We start from the raw sequence: 23,078 nt of genomic DNA, 5'->3' as shown, positions 1-23,078 counted from the left end.
TGGCAACAAATGCATATTTTAAAAGAAAAAGTAATTGATTTTTGCATTAATACCAGATTACTGTCTATGGATTTTTTTTCTGGCAGCAAAATGATATTCTATATTAAGAAACCAAAGATGTGTTTTACTCTTCTTCTTTGAGGATTTTTAAGAAAATTAGAAGATTTATATAGTACATGTGCTTCTGATTTTTGAGTGTAGTCTTTTCATGTGAAAGAAGTAACCTATCTATATTCCCAGATGACATAATCTGTATACAGAAAATCCAAGTGAATCCTCAAAAAAACCAAAAATACCAAACTGTTATAAAAGAATTCACCATGGTTGTAGGATATAAGATCTGCATACAGAATTTAACTGTAGATTTTCTGTATGCTAGCAATGAATGAATGATTTGAAATGAAATTAAACAACTGCATTTATAATAGCATAAAAATTAAATATAAAGGAATAAATTTAATAAAAGAAGTGCAAGTCTTCTGCACTAAAAATGATAAAACACTCTTGAAAGAAATAAGGCTTAAATAGAAAAGTATCCCGTATTTATGGACTGAAAGACAACATTGCTAGGATGATAATGCTTGTCAAAGTTAGTATTTTCAGAAACTGCCAAACTATTTAATGGTATGTGAATTGTCTCAACAAAAATTAGTCAACATAAAAACTGAAATAAAACTACCAATATATGAGTTTGAGGTTGACAAAATTTGGATATTCATTTATTTTATATGGAAGGATGAGTTGGACAGAGAGGACTTTTAGAAATATATACATGTATTTATCATTCTCAAAAATGCATGGAACCAAATGGGAAACATTTAAATACTTTATATAACAAAGTTAAAAGTTCCATGCTTTAAATATTTATTTTCCTAGAGCATAATAGGAATTATTCATCAATCTGTATTCTGTTGATCAGATTTTATTTTTTACGGAAATATGTTGTAGAATTTGGAAGTAGAAGATATGTAAATAAGATTATTTTATTCAGTCAGCTAACATTCGAGTGCCTGCTAGGTGCAAAGATGATTTTAACACACATTGTATAGGGGAGAACATTCCCAGTTGAAGTTCTTGTGCTGAAAAACTTTATCTTCTTTCTGTTTTTCTGGAGCTGTAGATATTCTTGTGTGACTTTAAACAGAGTCAGGACTTGTCCTCCTTAGCCGTAACTGGAAGCTGAATTGCTAACGAGCGTTTTAAATAATGGGCCTCAAATTTTCAGTTTTAGAGGAAAGAGAACAGTATTTAGAGAATCTTTGCTCTGTCTAGTAAAGCCCTATTATCTCTCATTTTTTGGCTGCCATTGCAATATTAAGATCATCCTGGTGGAAATAAGTGTGCCACCTTAAAGTCATTTTGAGACTTCAGTTAGTGCCCTCTAGTGGTATTTAAAGTGACTTCTTTTTTTTTACAGGGAGCATTGAAGCATTATGTTCACAGCTCAGGCCATACACATGTCTACTCATCAATCTCAGTGATTATAAAAGCACACCAGAACACTGCATTATTCCCTTTATGATTTGCTTTTCAGTTGTGAAAAAATTCTGTTATGTCAGGACTACTAGACAACTGTTTGTGACCTATTTATTTATCATGTAATATACTGAGATGAGGGTAAATAAATCCTTCAGGCAAAGCAGAATTTTTCAAAAATCAAGAACTAACACATCTCAATTCTTAAATCTGATAGATTGATATGCTGCTGAAAGAGTATTTACTCTCTGGAGACATGTCTGAAGCTGAACATTGCCTTAAGGAACTGGAAGTACCTCATTTTCACCATGAGCTTGTATATGAAGTAAGATTACTTTGACATTCCAAGGAGAATTATTGTGTTCCTTTTTGTACCACAGAGACTTAATGCTTCTTTAATAATGGACATTTTAAAAAACTACAATATTAAGGGAGAGTTTTATAATTTTTAATGATTATGGTTACATATTAGAGAAAAGAGATCTAACAGATTTTAGGAGCAGTTTCTTACAGAAAATGAGCAATAATTCAATCATTTATTCAATTTTTAGGCCATTGTAATGGTTTTAGAGTCAACTGGAGAAAGTACATTTAAGATGATTTTGGATTTATTAAAATCTCTTTGGAAATCTTCCACCATTACTCTAGACCAAATGAAAAGAGTAAGTATAACATTTTGAACCATGTTTAGGCTGGTATCTTAAATTTTGTATGCTTGAATACAGACTATGAAGTGTCAATGAAACTTTCTTTCTGGTTTCTTTTGTAATGTTATGCCTTTTTCCATATTTTTTAATGGTACTGTTTATGTTTGAACCTCTTACAGCCATTTCCTGGGAAGTAGTAAATATGTCAGTCTTTTTTTAAATCTAAATTTTAAAAAATATGTGTGTGTGTATGTTCTTCCTCAAGAGTTCTAAGATATGGTCATTTGTTTATATCTAGAGAGAAACAAACTTTTAACAGAAGTAGTTGGTTTAGTCCTATTTTATTGTATGCATTGTTATTAAAATGTTGGTGAGGTTCTTATTTGCCTTTTATTTTTTTAAAATGTAGTAAATGTATTATAGTAGATAGAGAAATATATCCAACGTCCATTGTCTGCCAAAAGCTCTTTTGAGAGAACAGTTTTAAATATTCTGTAACAAATGTACTTAACTCTGTACTTTTCAAGGTTCAGATCTGACTTCAGTCTAATTAATATGAACACTTGGACTTAAATATAGCTTGATAACAGTGATGGGTTATATGCATTATGTATTTTATATGAGCTAATAATTCTGTATATAATTTCATTGTTCCAGGGTTATGAGAGAATTTACAATGAAATTCCGGACATTAATCTGGATGTTCCACATTCATACTCTGTGCTTGAGCGATTTGTAGAAGATTGTTTTCAGGCTGGAATAATTTCCAAACAACTCCGAGATCTTTGTCCTTCAAGGTACTTTATTACTTTCTCAACATCAAATACTGACTGAGGTGCTTAAGAAGGTTAAGCTAATTTTCTGTCATTCTGTCTGTCTGAAAAATAATAGTATCTTCCCTCTAGTCACCCATGAGTGGAAAATCATCTGAGTCTGTGGAGAAGCAAGTGTGAAGCTTATTTTGTTCTCTTGTAAATTTGTACAGGACTGTTTATGAAGCCCCATTCACTGGAAAGAAGCTAATTTTGTGGAACAAAACGTGTGTCTTAGACTCTGTTCTGAGTAGTTTCAATATTATTTCAGAGTAGATATTACCAGTAAGATGAAAAAATTGAGGCTTATGACCGTGTAATGTACCTTTTCTAAGGTTATACATAGTAGAAGCCAAGGATGGATCCAGACTTTTTCTGCCTTTAAAGGTCTATGCTCATTCCTATTCTGTATGTAGGTTCCTTTTGATCCATCACAGAATGGAGAATTGGGGCTGATTGCATTTTATTTCTCTAGAAAGTGTGTGTGTGTGATTCTTTGGAGGTATATGTGCTACTAGGATCACACTCTTTAGGAGTTGATGGGTTTTTTGTTATTGTTAAAGCTTAAGTTTATATTGTAGTAGACATAAGTTTAGTAACAGCTAAACTTCTTGTTTGGTTCCCAAGTGGTTCAGTGGTAAAGAATCTGCCTGCAATGCAGGAGAAGCGGGTTCGATCCTTGGTCGGGAACATCCCTTGGAGAAGGGAATGGCTACCCACTCCAGTATTCTTGCCTGGGATATCCCATGGACAGAGGAATCTGGGAGGGTACAGTCCATGGGCTTGCAAGAGTCAAACATAAAGCGACTAAAACAACGAAAAAACTTCTTGTGTGGGTCTCCTTTATGTATATTTTAAATTTGTGTAATTTTTTTCTGAAGAAATTTCAAACTTTGCATACTTTTATGTAAGTGCCTTGTGAGAAATCTCAAAAAAATACTTGACTGTCCTTTGCTTACAAAGTTCAGAAACAATTAAGAGAGAAGGAAAAGATAATGGTGGAGATAGATTTTAATGGCTTTGATAAAAATGTCTGAAAATGTATATTTCTACTTGGTGATGACAGTATTTATGTATTATGTGCCAAGTGGTGTACCTCAGTATAAACTGTCAACTTTGGCAAGGCTTTTTGCTACTTGCTGCTTCATTTCCACCCTTGATCTCCTCTTATTATAGTATGAAGCCTTTATGTTCAGGAAAATACAGCTGTAATACATACCCCTTTCATAAATATCCCTTAATATGAAAAGGAGTCAACACTTTGGCACTGTCCTTTGGTGGCTCAGACGGTCAAGTGTCTGCCTGCAATGCAGGAGACCCAGGTTCGATCCCTGGGTTGGGAAGATCCCCTGGAGAGGGACATGGCAACCCACTCCAGTACTGTTGCCTGGAAAATCCCATGGACAGAGGAGCGTGGTAGGCTACAGTCCATGGGGTCACAAAGAGTTGGACACAACTGAGCGACTTCACTGTCACTTTTTTTTAAAGTTTTTCAGCCTCTATTCAAAAGTCTTAACTAATGATTTCTATTATGGCTTTACTTTCAAGGATCATTTGGAGAGATGTCTAAACTTTCTGTGAATTCCATACAACTTTAACTTTTTATCCTCTGTTTTTTTGCTTATTTGGGCAAAGGGCACATTTGTGTGTGACCTTGAATGCCTGTGCATATTGGTCTAGGGTCGGAGAAGAAATAAGAACCAATTCTGCCCAAGCTATGTTGAGCACTTACTGCTTTCAGCTGCTGTGACTGTTCCTTTTGAGCTGTTGTTACTACATTTAGCTAATTGTGTGATTACATATTATAGAGGAAGGCATCTTGAGTTTGAAATGGCAGAAAGTTCAAAATGGGGTATATACAGGAATTAAATGGACTCTGTTTTTCCACATTCAGGTTATGGCTTTTCTGTATCTGAGAAAAAATTAAAAACCATTTAAAAACAGATATTTTGATAGGTTCTGTAGCTGTAGTTTTCATAGTTCTCAATCATGTTGGTGTTTCGTTTGGTTCAATGTTTAGCTTTCAAATAATATTAATAACATAGTAGAAATATAGGCATGTCTCATTTTATTGTGCTTTGCAGATACTGTTTTTTAAAAAAACAAAAGTTTGTGACAACCCTGCATTGACAAGTCTGTTGGTGCCATTTTCCCAAACAGCATTTGCTCACTTTATGTCTGTGTGTCACAGTTTGGTAGTTCTCAAAGTATTTTAACTCTCAACTTGCAAAAAGATTAGACTTGTTAAAAGTTTGGATGATGGTTAGCATTTTTCCTCAATAAAGTATTTTTAAATTATTGTATGTACATTGGGTTTTTAGACATAATGGTATTATACACTTAACAGGCCACAGTATTATATAAACATTATATGCAGTGGGAAACCAAAGAATTCATGTGATTCACTTTATTGTGGCAGTCTGGAACGAAACCCACAATAATTTTGATGTGTGTTTTTATTAAATTTCCAAACAGCAAAATGTTTGCCATATTTGTATTTTTTTTCTTACATGACTTCATTTGGCCAATGAACTTATTTCAGTAAGTGAGCTTTTGTTTTTAATGCTCAGATTAAGTAATTCATTTGGTATGTTCTAGGATATGTAACCGGTAAGGTCTTTTCAAAAGACTTGGGCATGCTGACATTTTAAAATTTCAATGACAAACTCCTCAAAAGTTATTGACAAAGATGCAGTTTTTAATTATTTTAATTGACTATAGTCAAAATTTGTATCTGTTTACATGTTTTTTTCCTTTTCATTACAGGGGTAGAAAACGTTTTGTAAGTGAAGGAGATGGAGGTCGTCTTAAACCAGAGAGCTACTGAATATGTGAACTCTTGCAGTCTTAGATGTTATAAAAAATATATATATCTGAATTGTAAGAGTTGTTAGCACAGGTTTTTTTTTTTTAAGCACTTGTTTTGGGTACAAGGCATGTCTGAAATTTTGTAAACTTACATTTAAGGGAAATTTTTAAAGGACGTGTTTTTTTCTTTTTCTTTCTTTTCTCTTTTTTTTTTTTAAATTTGACGGTGTAAAGGAGGGACAGAAAAGTAACCACTTCTTAAGTGGGATATTCTCATAAGCTACCTTTTCTAAGTGCCATGTTTATGACCTAATCATTCCAAGTTTTGCATTGATGTCTGACTGCCACTCCTTTCTTTCAAGGACAGTGTTTTTGTAGTAAAATCACTGGTTTATACAAAGCTTTATTTAGGGGGTCAAGTTAAGCTGCTAAAACCCCATGTTGGCTGCTGCTGTTGAAATACTGTGCTTTGGGAGTTAAAAAAAAAAAAGAAAAGTTATTTCTTTGTTTTAAAGAATTTTTAAAAAATGAGCTAGTTGTGAGACTTATTCATCTTTCCAGGGAACATATTGCTTGGTCTTAAAGACTAGACAGTTAAGTAAATGGTGGCTGGAACATCTTATTTTTCTACAAAACTGGAAAAATGAACCCAGTTCTAGAAGAATGTATGACAAAATAAAACATGTGAAGCAGTGTTGATTCTTTATTTGGAGTGCATTTATTTTAGATCTTTTAAAAAACTTATTTCCCACAGCAAATTTTAAATCATATAAAAGAGCATATTTGAACCTACTTAATTTAAACTTTGCTCTTGGCAAACTTTTAAAACAAGAGTACAGTAGTAAATAAATAATTTTAATATTATACTTGGGAAATACTTGCACACATCCTTGTTTTTGATCTTATCTAGAACTTAATGAAACTTCTAAACGTATATACCTTTCATCATTAAGTTCTATTACCAAGTAATGCTTGTGTTATAAAAATTATTCTTCAAAGACTCAAAGTTTTACATTTAGTCAGTGTATGAGAAAATAGTAGTTACCGATAACAGTTATCTAAAGGAAGATCACATTTCTAACCTCTTTTGCAGAGCCTAATTACTCAGCAAGGCCTCAAGGTCCATACTAATTTAAACTGTCTATCACCAACTGCAGCAAACCAACCAAGAATTATATTCAGAATTTACAAAGGTATTCCTAGGAACATACCCATTACAGGCCTAGCTACAGTCTTTTAGAAATAAAACTTACAAATTTATATTCATTTTATTTCATGGGCTCTTTCAAGTCCTTATTAATTTCCATTTTTAGGGTTTTGATTATGTTTTGATACCTGGAAGACAAAGGTGGCAAGGTAAGTCCTTAAAGTCAGTATAATTAAAAAGCTTAGTTCAATTTTTAAAACCATATACAGGATGACTATAAAAGTTGCATTTACTCACTGTGCCTAACTAAGAATGTTATCTAGAAAACTGATAGGAATGGTAACAGTAATTTGTAGTTTGAAAAACTTGGGTTAAAAATAAAACAAAATCTGGTCTCAGAGTTTTAAAATTGCTTATATTCAATACAAACCAGTGTTTAAATTCACAATCCAAATTTTAGTAATTGAGTTTTTTTTATAGGGATACTATCTGTTTTATTAATACATACTGTTTTCAGCATATAGATGCAGATTATTTTCAGCTCTTGTTAATAGAAAGGTGTAGGGTGTTCTGTAGAAGTGCTAGTTATCATTCAGTGAGTTACTTGCCGTTGTTCAGTGAGTTATTTTCTGTTGTTCCTTTTCTGTCATTTCCTGTTGGCGAATTGTATCCTGTGCTGCTTGCTGTATTTTCTCCAGTTTTGGCACAGTCATAAATCTTAATGGTAAAAGTACGGGTTTACATAGCACCATTGTGGGTATATCTTCTACATACAACTGCCCTAAGTATAAAAAGAAATAAAAATCAGAGTGAGATAAATACAGCTGTTTGGTAGTTTGGATTTGCAGTTAAAAAATTTAATATACTGTCATTTAAAATCTCTTGTTCTTATAGTTATCCTTGTAACACATCTTTAATATAAAAATATAAAAGCACCATTTAATACTAGAAAGTTCATGAGAAAGGTTTTGAATTTTCTACCTAAAATTGTAAGTTGCCATGGGACATAACTTCTTGTGTCAGATGTTGAATTTCAAAACAAAAGAATTGACGGAAATACAATATACATAAAAATACTTATAAGAGGGGGACAAGATGGCAGGGTAGAAGCCCACCAGAGTCACAACTGAATGCTGAACCACCATCAATAAAAAAGATGCAAACCTAGCAAAAAAGATACTCTGTTGATACATCCAAAGGCATGAAGAAACCCAACGAGATGGTAGGAAGGGCACACTCACAATATAATCAAATCCCATACCCCCCAGGTGGGTGACCCACAAACTGGAGAATAATTATATTGCAGAAGTTCTCCCACAGGACTGAGTCCCACATCAGGCTCCCCAGCCTGGGGGTCTGGCATCAGGAGGAAGAGTCTCCCCAGAGCACTTGGCCTTGTAGTCCAGCGGGGAGTGCCACAGGACTGGGGGAAACAGCAGCTCCACTCCTGGAGGACACACACACGGACTTGCATGCACTGGGACCCAGGGCAAAAGTGCAGTGACTTCATAGGATCCTGGGTCAGACCTGCTGGTCTTAAGAGGGTCTGCTGGGGAGGTGTGGGGTGACTGTGGCTCACTGTGAGGACAAGGACACTGGTAGTGGAGACACTAGAGAACAGTCATTGGCATGAGCTCTCCTAGAGGCTGCCATTTGGCACCAAGACCTGATGCCACCCAAGAGCCCGTAGGCTCCAGTGCTGGAACCCCTGAGGCCAAACAACAAAGCAGGAACACCCCCTCCCGGCCATCAGACTTCGAAAGACCCTGAGCCCACAGCCACCTCTAGTCACACCCCTTGGTACGGCATGACCACTGTCCGTCAGAGAGCCAAGCCTGAGCTCTACCCGACAATGGGCAAGCACAGGCCCCTTCCACCCGGAAGCCTGTACAAGCCTCTGGACCAGGCTCAACCACCAGGGGGTAGAATCCAGAAGCAAGAAAACTAGCATTCAGCAGCCTGGGAACTGAATTCACAAACAGATCAGAACCTTTCCTGGGACTAGTTGGTCCCTGGACCGTTGGGTGAGAGTGTAAGGCTGGGAGACATACAGCATCCCCTACAGAGGGTCACTTCTCCAAGGTCAAGGAACATACGTAATCTTCCACATACATAAAAATAGGAATTAAGAGAAAATGAGACAACAGAGGAATACATTTCCTAGAGTAATGGAAGTAACAAAAATACACAAATGGGACCTAGTTAAACTCAAAAGCTTTTGCACAGCAAAGGAAACCATAAAAGGACAACCTACAGAATGGGAAAAATGTTTACAAATGATGTGACTAACAAGTGATTAATTTTCAAAATATACAAATAGCTAATACAGCTCAATATAAAAACCCAATCAAAAAATGGGCAGAAGATCTAAATAGACATTTCTCTAAAAAAAGACAGATGGCCAAAAGACACATGAAAAGAAGCTAATCCGAGAAACGCAAATCAAAACTACAATGAGGTATCACCTCACACCAATCAGAATGGCCATCATCAAAAAATCTACAAATAAAAGCTGGAGAGGGTGTGGAGAAAAGAGAACCCTCCCACACTGTTGAAAGTGAAAGTCGCTCAGTAGTGTCTATACAATCCATGGAATTCTCCAGGCCAGAAGACGGAGTACGTAGCCTTTCCCTTTTCCAAGGGGATCTTTCCAATCCAGGGATGGAACCCAGGTCTCCCACATTGCAGGTGGATTCTTTACCAGCTGAGCCACCACAGAAGCAACTATACAAGTGTATAGCAAGTTTTATATACAAGTTATACATACCTTCCCACCTACACTGTTGGTGGGAATGCAAATTTGTGCAGCCACTACGGAGGACAGTATGGAGGTTCCTTAAGGAACTAAAAATAGTTACCATGTGGTTCTGCAATCCCACTCCTAGGCATGTGTCTGAAGCAAACCGCAATTTGAAAAAAGAAAGGCACCCCAGTGTTCACTGCAACAGTATTTACAATAGCTAACACATGGAGGCAACCTAAATGTCCACTTACAAATGGATAAAGATTGTGTGTGTGTGTGGAAATATTAACATCAAGAAGACTGAAATAATGCCATTTGCAGCAACATAGATGGACCTAGAGACTTTCATACTAAGAAGAGTAGGTCAGATAAAGATATCGTTTATATGTGGAATCTAAAAATGAACATTTAAACATAGAACAAAAACAGACCGAAAAGACATAGAAAACAAACTTACAGTTACCAAAAGGGAAAGGTGGAGAAGGGATAACTTAGGAGTTTGGGATCAACATACACACTACTATATATAGAACAGATTAAACAAAAAGGACCTACAGGAACCTACTATATACCACCCAGAACTATACTCAGTATTTTGTAATAACCTATAAGAGAAAAGAATCTGAAAAAAACAAGGCAATTAAGTATGTATGTATAACTTGTATATAAAACTTGCTATACACTTGTATAGTTGTAAACCACTATATACTTCAATTAAAGAAACGGAAAATCAAGTACCTAGTAAGGTATGGTATTAACATGAATATTCAAATTACTGAATGTTTACCTTAAACCTTCAGCTTTTGTTACATTGTTTGATACAGGTTTCTTTTCTCTCACTTTCGGACCTTAGTATTATGTGGTAAATTATGGTGCTATTTTTGTCACTAAATTTCTTTTTGTTATTGCCAATCTTGAGAATAATAGGATTTCTACATTTAAGAAACAAACCATCATCTTGCATCCTTTTACCGGGGGCAAAAAAGCAATGGATTACTCCTTTACAAACTACTCATGACAAAAGCATAGCAAAAGTGGAGAGTATCTGTGGTATATGTATAACACAAAATAGTTACAAGATGTCTAGCTATTGAGTCTGCTATATGACACTGTTATATGTATAATATTGGGAAACAGCAACCCACTCTATTCTTGCTTGGAAAATCCCATGGACAGAGAAGCTTGGCAGGTACAGTCCATGGGGTCGCAAGAGAGTCAGACACAATTGAACGACTGAAGCAGCAAACAATAATATTCTATGACCAAAGTATTTGTGATTTAGATACCTTGTTTTGGAAGAACTTCCCGGAACATCGACTTCATTTCTGCCATACCTGAAGTGTTGGATACAGTCTCGTCCTTCAATGAGAAAACAAATATTATTCAAGAATGAAATCCCAAAGCATATTACTTGAGATGTTTCCACTGTAGTTTAAGAAGTAAAATCACAGTGTGTATAGAAAATGAACCATTCTACCCTTGCATAATTATTCTTTTAATTACCTGTTGAGTCTTTCCATTGAAACAAGGTTGAGATAGTTCATGTAAGCATGCAGACCTTGTCAACTTTCGTTCATCAGTAGTGGTGGTAACTGGAAGGCTGCATGTTCTAAATTTTTCACCTCTTAGTGAAAATTGGTAGGGCTTAAGTTTTTTAGGCAAAGGTAATTGATTATCTAGTAGGTATCTGTGCAGCCAAGGGAAAACAAAAGGACTTAGGTGCAGCTGATAGCATCTCCTGAGGGGTAGGTGATGTTAAAAGACAAGACCATTTGGGAGGTGGCCTATGCCAGGCTGTTAGGGGAAGGAGGTAGTACTATGCAAATACTGCCTAACATTCGCACTTCTTTCAATAGCTAACAAACAATTCCTGCTTTAATTCCTTTGCTTTAATGACAAAAAGCAACTTAAAGGTCAGCTACTGGCTAGACAGCTGCAATTTGTAAGGAAGCAACACAAGTGAAACTGGGTCCCGAACACCAGAAGTGAGGGATGCTTTCAGTTTACTATTTTCCTCTGACACACATATATTAATACTATATGCTGAAGTGCCAGTGAATACCCTCACGTGAGTATTTTGTTATGCAGATCCCAGTGTATGTCATCTCTGGCTAGTGACATGTTTCCAGTGTTACATCCCAGTTTATGCCATGCTATGTATTAGTATATTCAAGGTGTTCTGGACTGTAATTTTTAGCATGATCCCCTTCCAAATACAGAAACTTCTCTAGCCATTTTGTGATATTCTGCCACACTGATGCAACTTACTGTATATCTTTCACAACACCACCACAGAAGAAAGATTTATTATCTATAATGTGATGATGCTGGCTTGGTGCCTGCCTTTACCACCCACTGCAAATTAGTTATAATCAAGTGAAGCTGCTGCTGGTCTTATTCCCATTACCACTATTTTGACATTCCTTATAAAAGCTTCCTACTTTCCATCCACCAGGCCTTTTCCTCTTGTTCAAATTCCTATTCTGAAAGATCTAAAGTTCCTGAGGAAGCTCTATCTGCTTTCCAGAACTGTCATAAAAACTTACCCCTATTCTGCTCTGTCTGGGAAGGAAGATGAAGTAGGGAATGGACCAGGAATAAAGCGACGCATCACACTACCTAGAATCTGAGATAAATGCAATTTACTTAGAATGAACGGCTGCTGCTTCTGACACATTCTTTCCTTCTTGTTACTTAGGCCTGCCAGTGGTAACTAGTGATCATTTCTTTATCCAGGTTATGTTGAAGGGTAATAACACTGCAGCTCTCTGACTAGCCTGAATATAAGAAACACTTTACCTCTCAAAGATAGCACAATGAAAATATTCCTTAAGCCTTTATTTGGTGCAAATGTGACACAATATGCTACCGAAAGGGAGGATAGACATTATAAATGTTGACAAATGTGAAGGAAGTACATAGCATCTAAGAGTTTTTATATCACCCATTTTTAAAATCACCAAAATGCTAAAATGGTGGATGAGCAAATACTTAAATCTTAGCTGTTTTAGAATAGCAACTCTAGTTACTCATAATTTAATCACTATGTTTTGCTTTCTCTTCTCTATACCTCTCACATCCAAAATCTAGCTTGAGGAAAACAATGAAGCTTGGTGCTCTATGAAACCTTAGTTCTCTGACTAAGCTGTCATTGTTACTGGAAAGGGTGTGGAGCCAAAGGCCCAGTAGGGAGTGGGATGGACCTGGTGTGGGGGAGATCAGTGCCGTCACTTGCCTGGGTGGAGTGTCTACTTTGCTGGGGCTGATTCTTGTTCCGAGGTTCCCCCAGGCATTGGCAGGAGAGAAACAGGAAGGGAAGGGCTAAAATAAGCAAGGTGTTGGTTGGTTGGCTGGCACTGCCAAGCCTACAGTGTCTTGATAATCAACTGCCCAGGGAGCCCAGAGTAGGAAAGAACATTTTTATCCTTCTCCAGGTGGCCTGCTAATAGCCAAACATGGGTGTTTTGCCTGGTGTAATGTACCCTACGGAGTGTGGCCACCCCAAGGGTACTTTCTAACTGGTAAGGTAAGATGTGTGTAATACCAGGGACATATAGGCCCAAGAAGGAAACACACCAGCTATGGATGAAATTCATGTATATTATACAAGTGTCACGTCATTCAATTCAATAAATATGTGAGTGTCCGCCATGTGCCAGGAACCATTCATTAGTGAATAAAAGAGAAAAAAAACCTTTGCTCTTTTGGAGCTTACGGTCTAGTGTATAGAGAGAAAAACGAGTAACAATACTGTTAGAAGGCAGTGTTACAGAAACTAACATAGTTTAAGGGGATTTAAGAGTGCTGGGGGTTGTGGTGGTTATACTTTAAATAGGAATTTCATTATGGCCTCATAAAGTGAAAATTATTGTGGTCTCATTTTGTGGTGTGTGTGTGTCATGTTTTTCGAGATTGCAAAAAAATCAAAATGCCTGAAGTATCCACAGTTAGGGAACATATAGGGAAATGGGCACTCCCTATTGGTGAGCAGGTTTGTCGGTACAGCATTTTTAGAGGGATAATTTGTAGTATGTTTAAATATTTTGTATTATCTACGAAAACTAAATATGTATATTTTCTTTGACCCAAACATTCTACTACTAGTAGTGATCCCTAAAGAAACAAAGCATGAGTGTGTAAAGATAAAAGAGTTTACTTCAGTTCAGCCGCTCAGTCGTGTCTGACTCTTTGTGACCCGGTGGACTACAGCACACCAGGCTTCCCTATCTATCACCAACTCCCAGAGCTTGCTCAAACTCATGTCCATTGAGTCGGTGATACCATCCAACCATCTCATCCTCTGTCGTCCCCTTCTTCTCCCGCCTTCAATCCTTCCCAGCATCAGGGTCTTTTCAAATGAGTCAGTTCTTCACATCAGGTGGCCAAGGACTGGAGCTTCAGCTTCAGCATCAGTCCTTCCAATGAATATTCAGCACTGATTTCCTTTAGGATTGACTGGTTGGATCTCCTTGCTATCTAAGGGACTCTCAAGAGTCTTCTCCAACACCACAGTTCAAAAGCATCAATTCTTCAGCACTCCGCTTTCTTTATAGTCCAACTCTCACGTCCATACATGTCTACTGGCCAAACCATAGCTTTGACTAGACGGACTTTATTGGCAAAGTAATGTCTCTGCTTTTTAATATGCTGTCTAGGTTGGTCGTAACTTTTCTTCCAAGGAGCAAGCGTCCTTTAATTTCATGGCTGTAGTCACCATCTGCAGTGACTTTGGAGCCCCCAAAATAAAGTCTGTCACTGTTTCCATTGTTTCCCCATCTATTTGCCATGAACTGATGGGACCAGATGCCATGATCTTAGTTTTCTGAATGTTGAGTTTTAAGCCAACTCTTTCACTCTCCCCTTTCACTTTCATTAAGAGGCTCTTTAGTTCTTTGCTTTCTGCCATAAGTGTCCTGTTATCTGCCTATCTGAGGTTATTGATATTTCTCCCGGCAATCTTGATTCCAGCTTGTGCTTCATCCAGCCCAGCATTTCTCATGATGTACTCTGCATATAAGTTAAAGAAGCAGGGTGACAACATACAGCCTTGACATACTCCTTTCCCGATTTGGAACCAGTCTGTTGTTCCATGTCCAGTTCTAACTGTTGCTTCTTGACCTGTGTACAGATTTCTCTGGAGGCAGATAAGGTGGTCTAGTATGCCCATCTCTTTCAGAATTTTCCACAGTTTGCTGTGATCCACACAGTCAAAGGCTTTAGCATAGTCAAATAAAGCAGAAGTAGATATTTTTCTGGAACTCTCTAGGTTTTTCAATGATCCAGTGGATTTTGGCAATTTGATCTCTGGTTCTTCTGCCTTTTCTAAATCTAGCTTGAACATCTGGAAGTTCACGGTTCACGTATTGTTGAAGCCTGACTTGGAGAATTTTGAGCATTACTTTGCTAGCGTGTGAGATGAGTGCAATTGTGCAGTAGTTTGAGCATTCTTTGGCACTGCCTTTCTTTGGGATTGGAATGAAAGCTGACCTTTCCAGTCCTATGGTCACTGCTGAGTTTTCCAAATTTGCTGGCATACTGAGTGCACCACTTTCACAGCATCATCTTTTAGGACTTGAAATAGCTCAGCTGGAATTCCATCACCTCCACTAGCTTTGTTCTAGTGATGCTTCCTAAGGCCCACCTGACTTCGAATTACAGGATGTCTGGCTCTAGGTGAGTGATCACACCATCATGATTATCTGGGTCATGAAGACCTTTTTTGTATAGTTCTTCTGTGTATTCTTGACACCTCTTCTTAATATCTTCTGCTTCTGTTAGGTCCATACCATTTCTGTCCTTTATTGAGCCCATCTTTGCATGAAATGTTCCCTTGGTATCTCTAATTTTCTTAAAGAGATCTCTAGACTTTCCCATTCTATTGTTTCCCTCTATTTCTTTGCATAAAAGAGTAAGAATGTTCATTAGGACACTGCATTCAGGCATATGTCATAGGTAAAATAAATTATAGAAAAACCATACAATGGAGTACTCTGACAAATTTTAAAATGATATAGACTGTCAAGGCATATTTTTTTAGACAAAACATTAAATTGCAAAAGTTAAAATTCCTACACTAACAGAACGCAAATTTTTAATGCTGAGAGAATATAGTGTCAATCAATTTTTGAAGTTTTTGATCTGGGTAATTAGAAAATAATCTGTTGCTTCCTTCTCCCCCAGTTTCTTTACTTTGTAATTTCCCCCACAAATAATGATTTTGATGGATAATGCATTTCAAATAATGATAAAAGAAGCAAACCTTTTGTAGCCATTTGAGCTAGATGTCTAAAATTAATGCAGAAGAACTCAGAGGGAAACCAAATTTTTGTCATGAAAAATTTAACTAAGTTGTTTTACTAAGTTGAGTGAAAATTGAAAGGCACTTAGGTCTAGGCAGGATTAGTTAAGTCAATCATACACATATTGATAGCATAAATTAGTCATAAAACTTAAACAAGTTAAAAATCTTTAGGGTGATTTAGTCTGAGGGCCAACCTAGATTTACTATGACAACCAAACTAAATTATGGGAGTAGGACTGGACAAGAGCACTAGAGTGTCCTTCTGAAACTTACGAATGCATATTAGTGGTCCTCAAATTTTATCCTTGCATAACCCCAAAGAGATTTTGAAAAACTAGGCAGAAAAATTAGGTACTCTTTTACACATTTCCAGATAGACATATAAACTGTTATCGTAAGTTTAAACTTATGATAAGTTGCAAAGGACAAAATTTTCAGCATATTTACCCCTATGTCCAGGGCAGCACTATTCACAATAGCCAAGACATGGAAACAATCTAAATGGCTATCAACAGATGAATGGAGAAAGAAGTTGTGGTATGTATATACAATAGACTACTACTCAGTCATAAAAAAGAATGAAATAATGTCATCTGCAGCAACATGAACACAACTAGAAATGATTATACTAAGTGAAGTCAGAAAGAGAAAGACAAGTACCATATGATATCACTTATATGTGGAATTTAAAATACGACACAAGTGAACTTATTTATGAAACGAACAGACACACACACAGAGAACATACTTGTGCTTGCCAAGGGGGAAGTGGGATGGGTGAAGGACAGACTGGGAGTTTGGGGTTACCAGATGCAAACTATTATATAAAGAATGGATAAACAACAAGGCCCTACTGTGTAGCACAGGGAACTATATTCAGTGTCCCGTGATAAACCAAAATGGAAAAGAATATGAAAAAGAAGGTATATACATATATAAGTGAGTCACTTTGCTGTACAGCAGAAATTCACACTGTAAATCAACTATACTTCAATAAAATAAATTTTAAAGAAGATTGGAGTAGGAAAGTATGCTCTATTTGGTGACAAGGAAATTATTCCTTCAGAGTGGAAAATAAATGTAAAATTAAGAAGAGAAGTTTGAGATCCTATGTAGCTAGCCTATCCAGATGTTTTTCTTTCAACAACATACTAATTGTCTATAATGTACCAATCACAGCTAAACATGGGAGATATAGTAGATAAGAACCTGTTCTCCTTGAGGAATCTGGGGGAGGTGAGATGGGGGAAGAGACCTGTAAATAAACAATTACAATTCAATGCAACATACTTTAATAAAAGCATATCTATTGTGCCTTAAGAAACCAAAACCATGAATAACTTGGCTCTGGAGAGGTCAAAGTGGTGATCTCTGAGGAATAATTATTACACATGACATTGGAACTAGTTCCAGGATGAATGGGGATTTACTATCCAAAGAAGTGGCTGTGTAGCAAAGGGAGGGTATTCCAGATAAAGTGAACAAGGTGCTCAAAGAAGCACTTGAAAAAAAACTTGGAGGAATGGCTAGATTACAATGTACATACAGTGCACATATCATGGTAGGATCAACCAGGTGGAGGCCAGTTCATGTTCAGCCTTGAATGGCACACCTTGGAGTTTGAACTTTATAGACAGGAGGGAGCTAACTAGATGGCTTTGAGTAGAAATATGACATATGATTTTTTTTTTTGAGACACATATTCTAGACAAAAAGGAAAAACAGAAGAGACACTAGAGGCAAGGTGATGAGTGAGGAAGCTATTAATTGCTTAGGAAGGACGATGAGGATATAAACAAAATCAGCAATACTGAACAGTATGAGAAGATACTTGAGGTATTCAAAGATATAAGAAGTTGAGATATAAGTCTCCACCATTCCCCAATACCACTTTGGGTGATAAGAAAATGATCAAGGATGACTGAGATTTTAAGCTAACATGACTGAGTAGATGGTGCAGGTATGAATTCAAGTTGAGGACAGATGAGGGACAAGCTAGGAGGGAAGGGTAAAGACCATGAATTAAGTTCTGACCCAATGAGTGTGGAAGGTAAAAAGGACTGGAGGCCTAGACAGGTGGCTGCCCAGTAGTATAAGCTATGTGAGTGGATATAATGACCTAACAAGGATATGGAAAGATGGTAAATAGTGGTAGGGTGGTGGTAAAAAGAGATGAGGACAGTGTAGCAGTTGAGAGAAGGGTTTGGAGTCAAATTAGTCATTTAAACAAATTATTTCATTTTCTAAACTTCGGTTTTATCTCTAAAATAAAGTTTATAACAGCACCGACTTTAGATGCTTTATTAAATGACAATTCATATAAAGCCATTAACCAGCCCTAGCACACAGGAAGAACTCAATGTCTGAATGCTTACTGCAGGCTGTTGATGGGGGTGGGAGGAACGGTAGAAACAAAAATGAAAAAATTTGTCTTTTGTCTGATGCAAGACTTGTGTGGTTGACTGACAGATAAATTTTCAAACACATATTAGATTTCTGAATGTAAACCAGCATGAGAGAAAGGTGAGAGGGAGCCCCCAAATAAGGTGTTTTTCAGCAGATACAAAGTAGTAATGCTCTCTCTCACTCAAGTGACTGACCACGTGCTAGCAGAGTGCTTAATTTGGATTGATAATGTTCAAGTGGAGATGCCAAATAACATATGTCATGTAGTTGGAAACTACAGCAGATTCTACTGTTTTGCTATCTGGCATCTGCTAGTAGAAAAATGTTGCAACATGTTCAGTTTGGCTAATTAACCCAGACTCATGTGAATAATATGTGCAGAGTCTAGCTTCTGGAACGTGCCTAGGCCTAAGAACAGGAACTACTCTTCATGAGCGAACTTGGATGATGCCATTGGTTCTGTTACTCTCCAGTAGCAGACATTACTGTTAAGTTAGTAGAAAATGACATGTCCTTCTCATGCAAAATGCCTTTTACTAATAATTTTTGCTTTTTCAAAATCCAGTACTAAAAGTGGTCCTAAAAACATTAGCTATTAACTCTTTAAAAAGGGTTAAGCCTTTTTTAAAAAAAAGTATCTTTTATATTCTCAGCATCAGAGAGATGTAGCTACTTCAATAGTATGCAAAGAAAGGGAAATAAAGAATTGTTTGATACTTTACTCAGTGTTTCTGAAAGCCTGACCCTTGTATCACCTTATCAAAATCCCCTGGATGATTATTAACAATACAGATTTTTCTGGAGCCTTCACCAGATTCACTGAATTAGAATCTCTAATTTTTAAGTTGCCCACATTAAAGTTGGAGAACCATTGTCTTAGATACATTCATTCAATAAATAAATATTTAATGCCAACAATATACTCAGATTGGACTGCTTTAGAAGTTATCAATAATAACTACCATACACTGACTATATACCATGTGCTACACAATATGCTAATGCATTTTATGTGTGTTTGACTCATTCTGTTCAACAATCCTGAGGTTTTACACTTCTGTATAATAGATGATAAACAGAATGAGTAAACTGTTCAAAGTCATCAGCTAATGAATATCCCTGTTCCTGAAACCCAAGTCTGATTCTAAAATCTGTGGTCTTAATTGGTATATTATTTAGCTTTACCTGAATCTAGAATAAACTTAAAACTGTTTCATAGTCCCACATGAGCAAATTTTCTCCTACACAAAAAAAAGTGACTGATGGAGTGCATTACTTAACTTCCAATGCAAAGACTAAAAATATTCTGTATCAATCTAAGAGTGTCTGCCCTCTCAGTGAATTTTCTTCCTTCTGTTTATCTTTCATGATCAACTATAAGTCTAGGATAGGAGGAGTACATAAGCTTGGCCATCTTGGGAGTTTTCCTCTTGTGATCATGAAGTAAATTCTACAAACATCTGTATATCCACTGAACATAGAATGTTCTTCGTGTACTAAGTGCTAAGTATAATCTTGATTTTGCAATTTTTAATAGGCTCTGATGAATGCTACCAACAAGCTATCACAGAAACACCAGGACCAATTAAGACTTGCAGGAGAACTTCAGGGAGAAAAATAACACTGCCGAAATTGGAATGCAGCCACATGGCCAGTACTTGCCTCAGTATCTGCTTTGATAACATCAAGATTCATCTGTATTTGAATTGCAGGGCCCAAACACCTTTCATCAACAGTCCTTGGGGTGCCAGGAGATGAAACTCATGAAACTATGCTGACATCAGTACACTCTGTTCTAGATGACATTGCATCAGCTCCAAGTGAAGGCAAAGTAGCAGCAACAATTTATTAAAAGGTAGTCTATGTTGCCAGTGCAGGGTACTAATACACTCTACATTGGATGGCATCACTGACTCAATGGACATGAGTTTGAGCAAGCTCCAGGAGTTGGTGATGGACAGGGAAGCCTGGTGTGCTGCAGTCCACGGGGTTGCAGAGTTGTACACAACTGAGCAACTGAACTGAACTGAGACAGTCTGTGTTGCCAGTGCAGGGTACTAATAGTCTACATAGACAGGAGGATTAAATGCTAAACTCTTCTTTGTAGGACATGATAGAAAGTGGTATGCTGAGAACTGCGATGGATTTAACGAGTAGTTCATGGTATGGGTAAGAGTAGCTGCATTTAGGAAGATTTAATCATGATTGGAAAAGGATGAAAACTTTTAGTTTTCTTACTTTGAAGTAGTCTTGCAAAAAATGTTAAATTGAATGTAAGCATACCTCCAGACCAACTTCTGATGTACAGGAAATAAGAAAAAGGAGACAGTCAAAAAGACCCTTGGCCTGAACTTTTCAAAATGACAATGTCACATGGCAAGAAAAAATGGGGGGACTGTTCTAGATTAAGGCTAAACAGTTATAATACCGAAATACAGTACATAAACCATGACTGGATCTTGAGTTTTGTTTTTTTGCAACGAGGAGAAGGTACAGAAGACATTTTTGGGTCAAATGGGAAAACATATGTACATACAGACTGGATTCTAAAGACTACAGAATTATTAACTTCCTTAAATGTGATAATGATATTATGTTTTCCAGGAGAACTTTAGAGTTCTTAGGAAATACATGTTGGGAGTTTTAGAGATGTCTGCTTAACAACAGGCATCTGCAACCGATTTCCAAATGTCTCAATGACAAAAAGTGTGCGAGAAGAAATGAAATAAATATGGCACAGTGTTAACAACTGTTGGATCTAGGTGATAGGTATATGAATGTTTGTGGCATTCTTTAAACTTTTAATGTATGAATATTTCTTTGATAAAATATTGGGGGAAGAAATCATGTTGAGTAGCAGGAACTATGCTGAAATTCTGATAAACTGAAATTTCCTAAAACCGAAGTTGCTAGCAAGCATACTGGGCATCCAGGAGACACCTGATATTCAATCTTTCAGTATTTATCAAAATAATATCATGTGCAGGGTAAAACAATAGGCTGATAAATCTGATACAAACCATTCTATTTGGGAGTAAATTGGGCTTTCCAGGTGGCACTGGTGGTCAAGAACCCGGCTGCCAATGCAGGAGATCTGAGTCTGATCCCTAGGTTGGGAAGATCCCCTGGATCATGGCACCCACTTCAGTATTTTTTGCCTGGACAGAAGAGCCTGGTCAGCTATAGTCCATACAGTTACAAAGAGTTGGACACAACTGAAGCAACTTAGCACTCACGCAAGGCAGAGAAGCTAAGAAAACAAGCAGCTGTTATATAAAACAATGGTTGTCATAAAAAAGGTTCAGAAAAATGCTAGGTAAGTTCAGAGGAAATTACTTCCTGCTGGGGAAAATCTGAATACACATTTCCAAGGTTACTAGGACATGGATACAGAATCACAAAAGGTTGGTGCTTCAGTGATTAATCTTGTTAGAAACAAGAATAGTCGATTTTGGCTGGAGAATGAGTACTAAGAATATAAAAAGAAATTCAGCAAAGAATGTAGGTGTGCACCCTTGTTGACTAGCGAATATAAACAATTTTCAGTTTACCTGAAAGTTCTCCTGATCCTTTTCCCCCGCAGCTTTAGGTATCCAACCCGGTATTACGAAGATGACTGACAGGTGTTGACTCAAACCTACAGAAGGAACTACATGAGATAAATGTGAGACACTTCTGGTAAAGAGTCATGTAAAACTAACACGATACGAATATTCACAAACATTAAATTGTTTAATATACCGTAGACTTGCAGGATTAGAACAGTATACCTTCTTTCAGAATGGCAGTCAGTGCTTACAAACTCTCACCAGAGAAACAAAGGGAGAAAATTCAAAATATGAAGACAGGAAGTGGGGAAATAAGACTTAGAGGTGTTGCCGCGGTGGTGGGTAACCATCTTTTTCCTTTGTAGCTGGGAACGTAAAACAATTTCCTCAAGCTCCAGAATTCTCCATCCTCAAAGGTCAGGGGGTGAAAGTACTTAACAGAATTTGCGGGGGCGTGGTCAGGAGCTCCACTTTGTCAGAGTTAGGGGCTCCGCCCGGCGGCCCGCACCCAGGCCCCTCCCGTCTCGACTAGCTGCAGCTAGGCCAGCGGAGCCGGTTGAGCGGCCTCGCCCCAGAGGGAGCCTCAAAGGGGCGGAGGGAGGGCGGGCCGTCGCCTGGTCTGCCCGGAAAGAAAACCTTCTTCCAGCGGAAGCGACTCTGAGCTTTGCTCTCCTCCGGGACTCTCGGTCTCCGAGGGCCCGGGGGCCCGCTCGGATCTGACCCACGGTTCGGAACCGAGGGACACTCACCTCACTTCTCGACTCCTGTCAGCATGGGTACTCCCTGGGGCAAGGGGGACGCAAGCTATTCCTATCTTTCTGCCATGACCCCATTCAGAAGTGTCAAATGCAACTTCCGGGCAAGACAGGGATTTTCGGAGCCCTAAACTCCTGTCCACCTAGGTAAGTGACCAGACGTCCCAGCAAAATAAGGGCCGGGAAACCTACTCTCTCTAATCCCGCAACCGGGAAGGTAGTCCGGAATAGGAATTAACTAGTTTTACATGGGATGTCTGGTCACCTTTGGTCCTTTTTTGGGCCTACTTACAGATGCTTCTCTTCCCTGAAGGCTCAATTGTTGCCCAGGGCAACTGTGGGTCTGGGCGAAGGGAAAACTACGTCACACAGGAGACGGGAGGCCAGGAAACTCCCGTTGCCATTATCAGTTATGGCTGCCCTAGCGTCAACAGT

At 37.6% G+C, this 23,078-nt stretch overlaps 3 protein-coding genes across 13 annotated transcripts in view; 2 read left to right on the top strand and 1 right to left on the bottom strand.

Moving 5' to 3' along the window:
* PDCD4 (programmed cell death 4) overlaps window positions 1–6,449 on the top strand; it is a 27,437-nt gene extending 20,988 nt beyond the window's left edge. For both annotated transcript variants that reach the window (XM_043475452.1, XM_043475451.1), the window contains exons 9-12: window positions 1,694–1,801; window positions 2,028–2,138; window positions 2,781–2,920; window positions 5,702–6,449. In XM_043475452.1, coding sequence (XP_043331387.1) covers window positions 1,694–1,801; window positions 2,028–2,138; window positions 2,781–2,920; window positions 5,702–5,762 — 420 coding nt within the window. In that variant the 3' untranslated portion in view covers window positions 5,763–6,449. The remainder of the gene's footprint in view (window positions 1–1,693; window positions 1,802–2,027; window positions 2,139–2,780; window positions 2,921–5,701) is intronic.
* BBIP1 (BBSome interacting protein 1) lies at window positions 6,439–23,078 on the bottom strand. Of its 10 annotated transcripts, none has more exons than XM_043475462.1 (5): window positions 22,936–23,078; window positions 21,892–21,989; window positions 12,180–12,259; window positions 10,920–10,992; window positions 6,439–7,671 (listed from the first exon to the last, which is right to left on the bottom strand). In XM_043475462.1, exons 4-5 carry the CDS (start codon window positions 10,963–10,965, stop codon window positions 7,505–7,507), a joined length of 213 nt encoding a protein of 70 aa, XP_043331397.1. In that variant the 5' UTR covers window positions 10,966–10,992; window positions 12,180–12,259; window positions 21,892–21,989; window positions 22,936–23,078; the 3' UTR covers window positions 6,439–7,504. The 10 variants fall into 10 exon arrangements, with proteins under 10 accessions (XP_043331397.1, XP_043331396.1, XP_043331395.1 ...); XM_043475461.1 differs by lacking the exon at window positions 22,936–23,078 and adding an exon at window positions 22,082–22,466; XM_043475460.1 differs by lacking the exon at window positions 22,936–23,078 and adding an exon at window positions 22,111–22,466.
* The window catches only part of SHOC2 (SHOC2 leucine rich repeat scaffold protein), an 80,897-nt gene continuing 80,437 nt past the window's right edge, over window positions 22,619–23,078 (top strand). Inside the window, exon 1 of the mRNA XM_043475449.1 lies at window positions 22,619–22,790. The gene's annotated coding sequence lies outside the window, so the exon portion shown is untranslated. The remainder of the gene's footprint in view (window positions 22,791–23,078) is intronic.

The sequence above is a fragment of the Cervus canadensis genome, chromosome 8, assembly GCF_019320065.1.
Source record: "Cervus canadensis isolate Bull #8, Minnesota chromosome 8, ASM1932006v1, whole genome shotgun sequence".
Lineage (NCBI taxonomy): Eukaryota > Metazoa > Chordata > Mammalia > Artiodactyla > Cervidae > Cervus > Cervus canadensis.
The sequence above is the reverse complement of the archived record's forward strand: the minus strand, read 5'-3'. Positions and strand labels throughout refer to the sequence as shown.

Excerpts from the sequence above, each read along its gene's own strand:
- BBIP1 (XM_043475462.1), bottom strand. The coding sequence starts at position 10,965 with ATGGCAGAAATGAAGTCGATGTTCCGGGAAGTTCTTCCAAAACAAG. Across the intron at positions 7,672-10,919 it reads GGAAGTTCTTCCAAAACAAG|GGCAGTTGTATGTAGAAGAT; the intron begins GTATCTAAATCA and ends TTTTATACTTAG.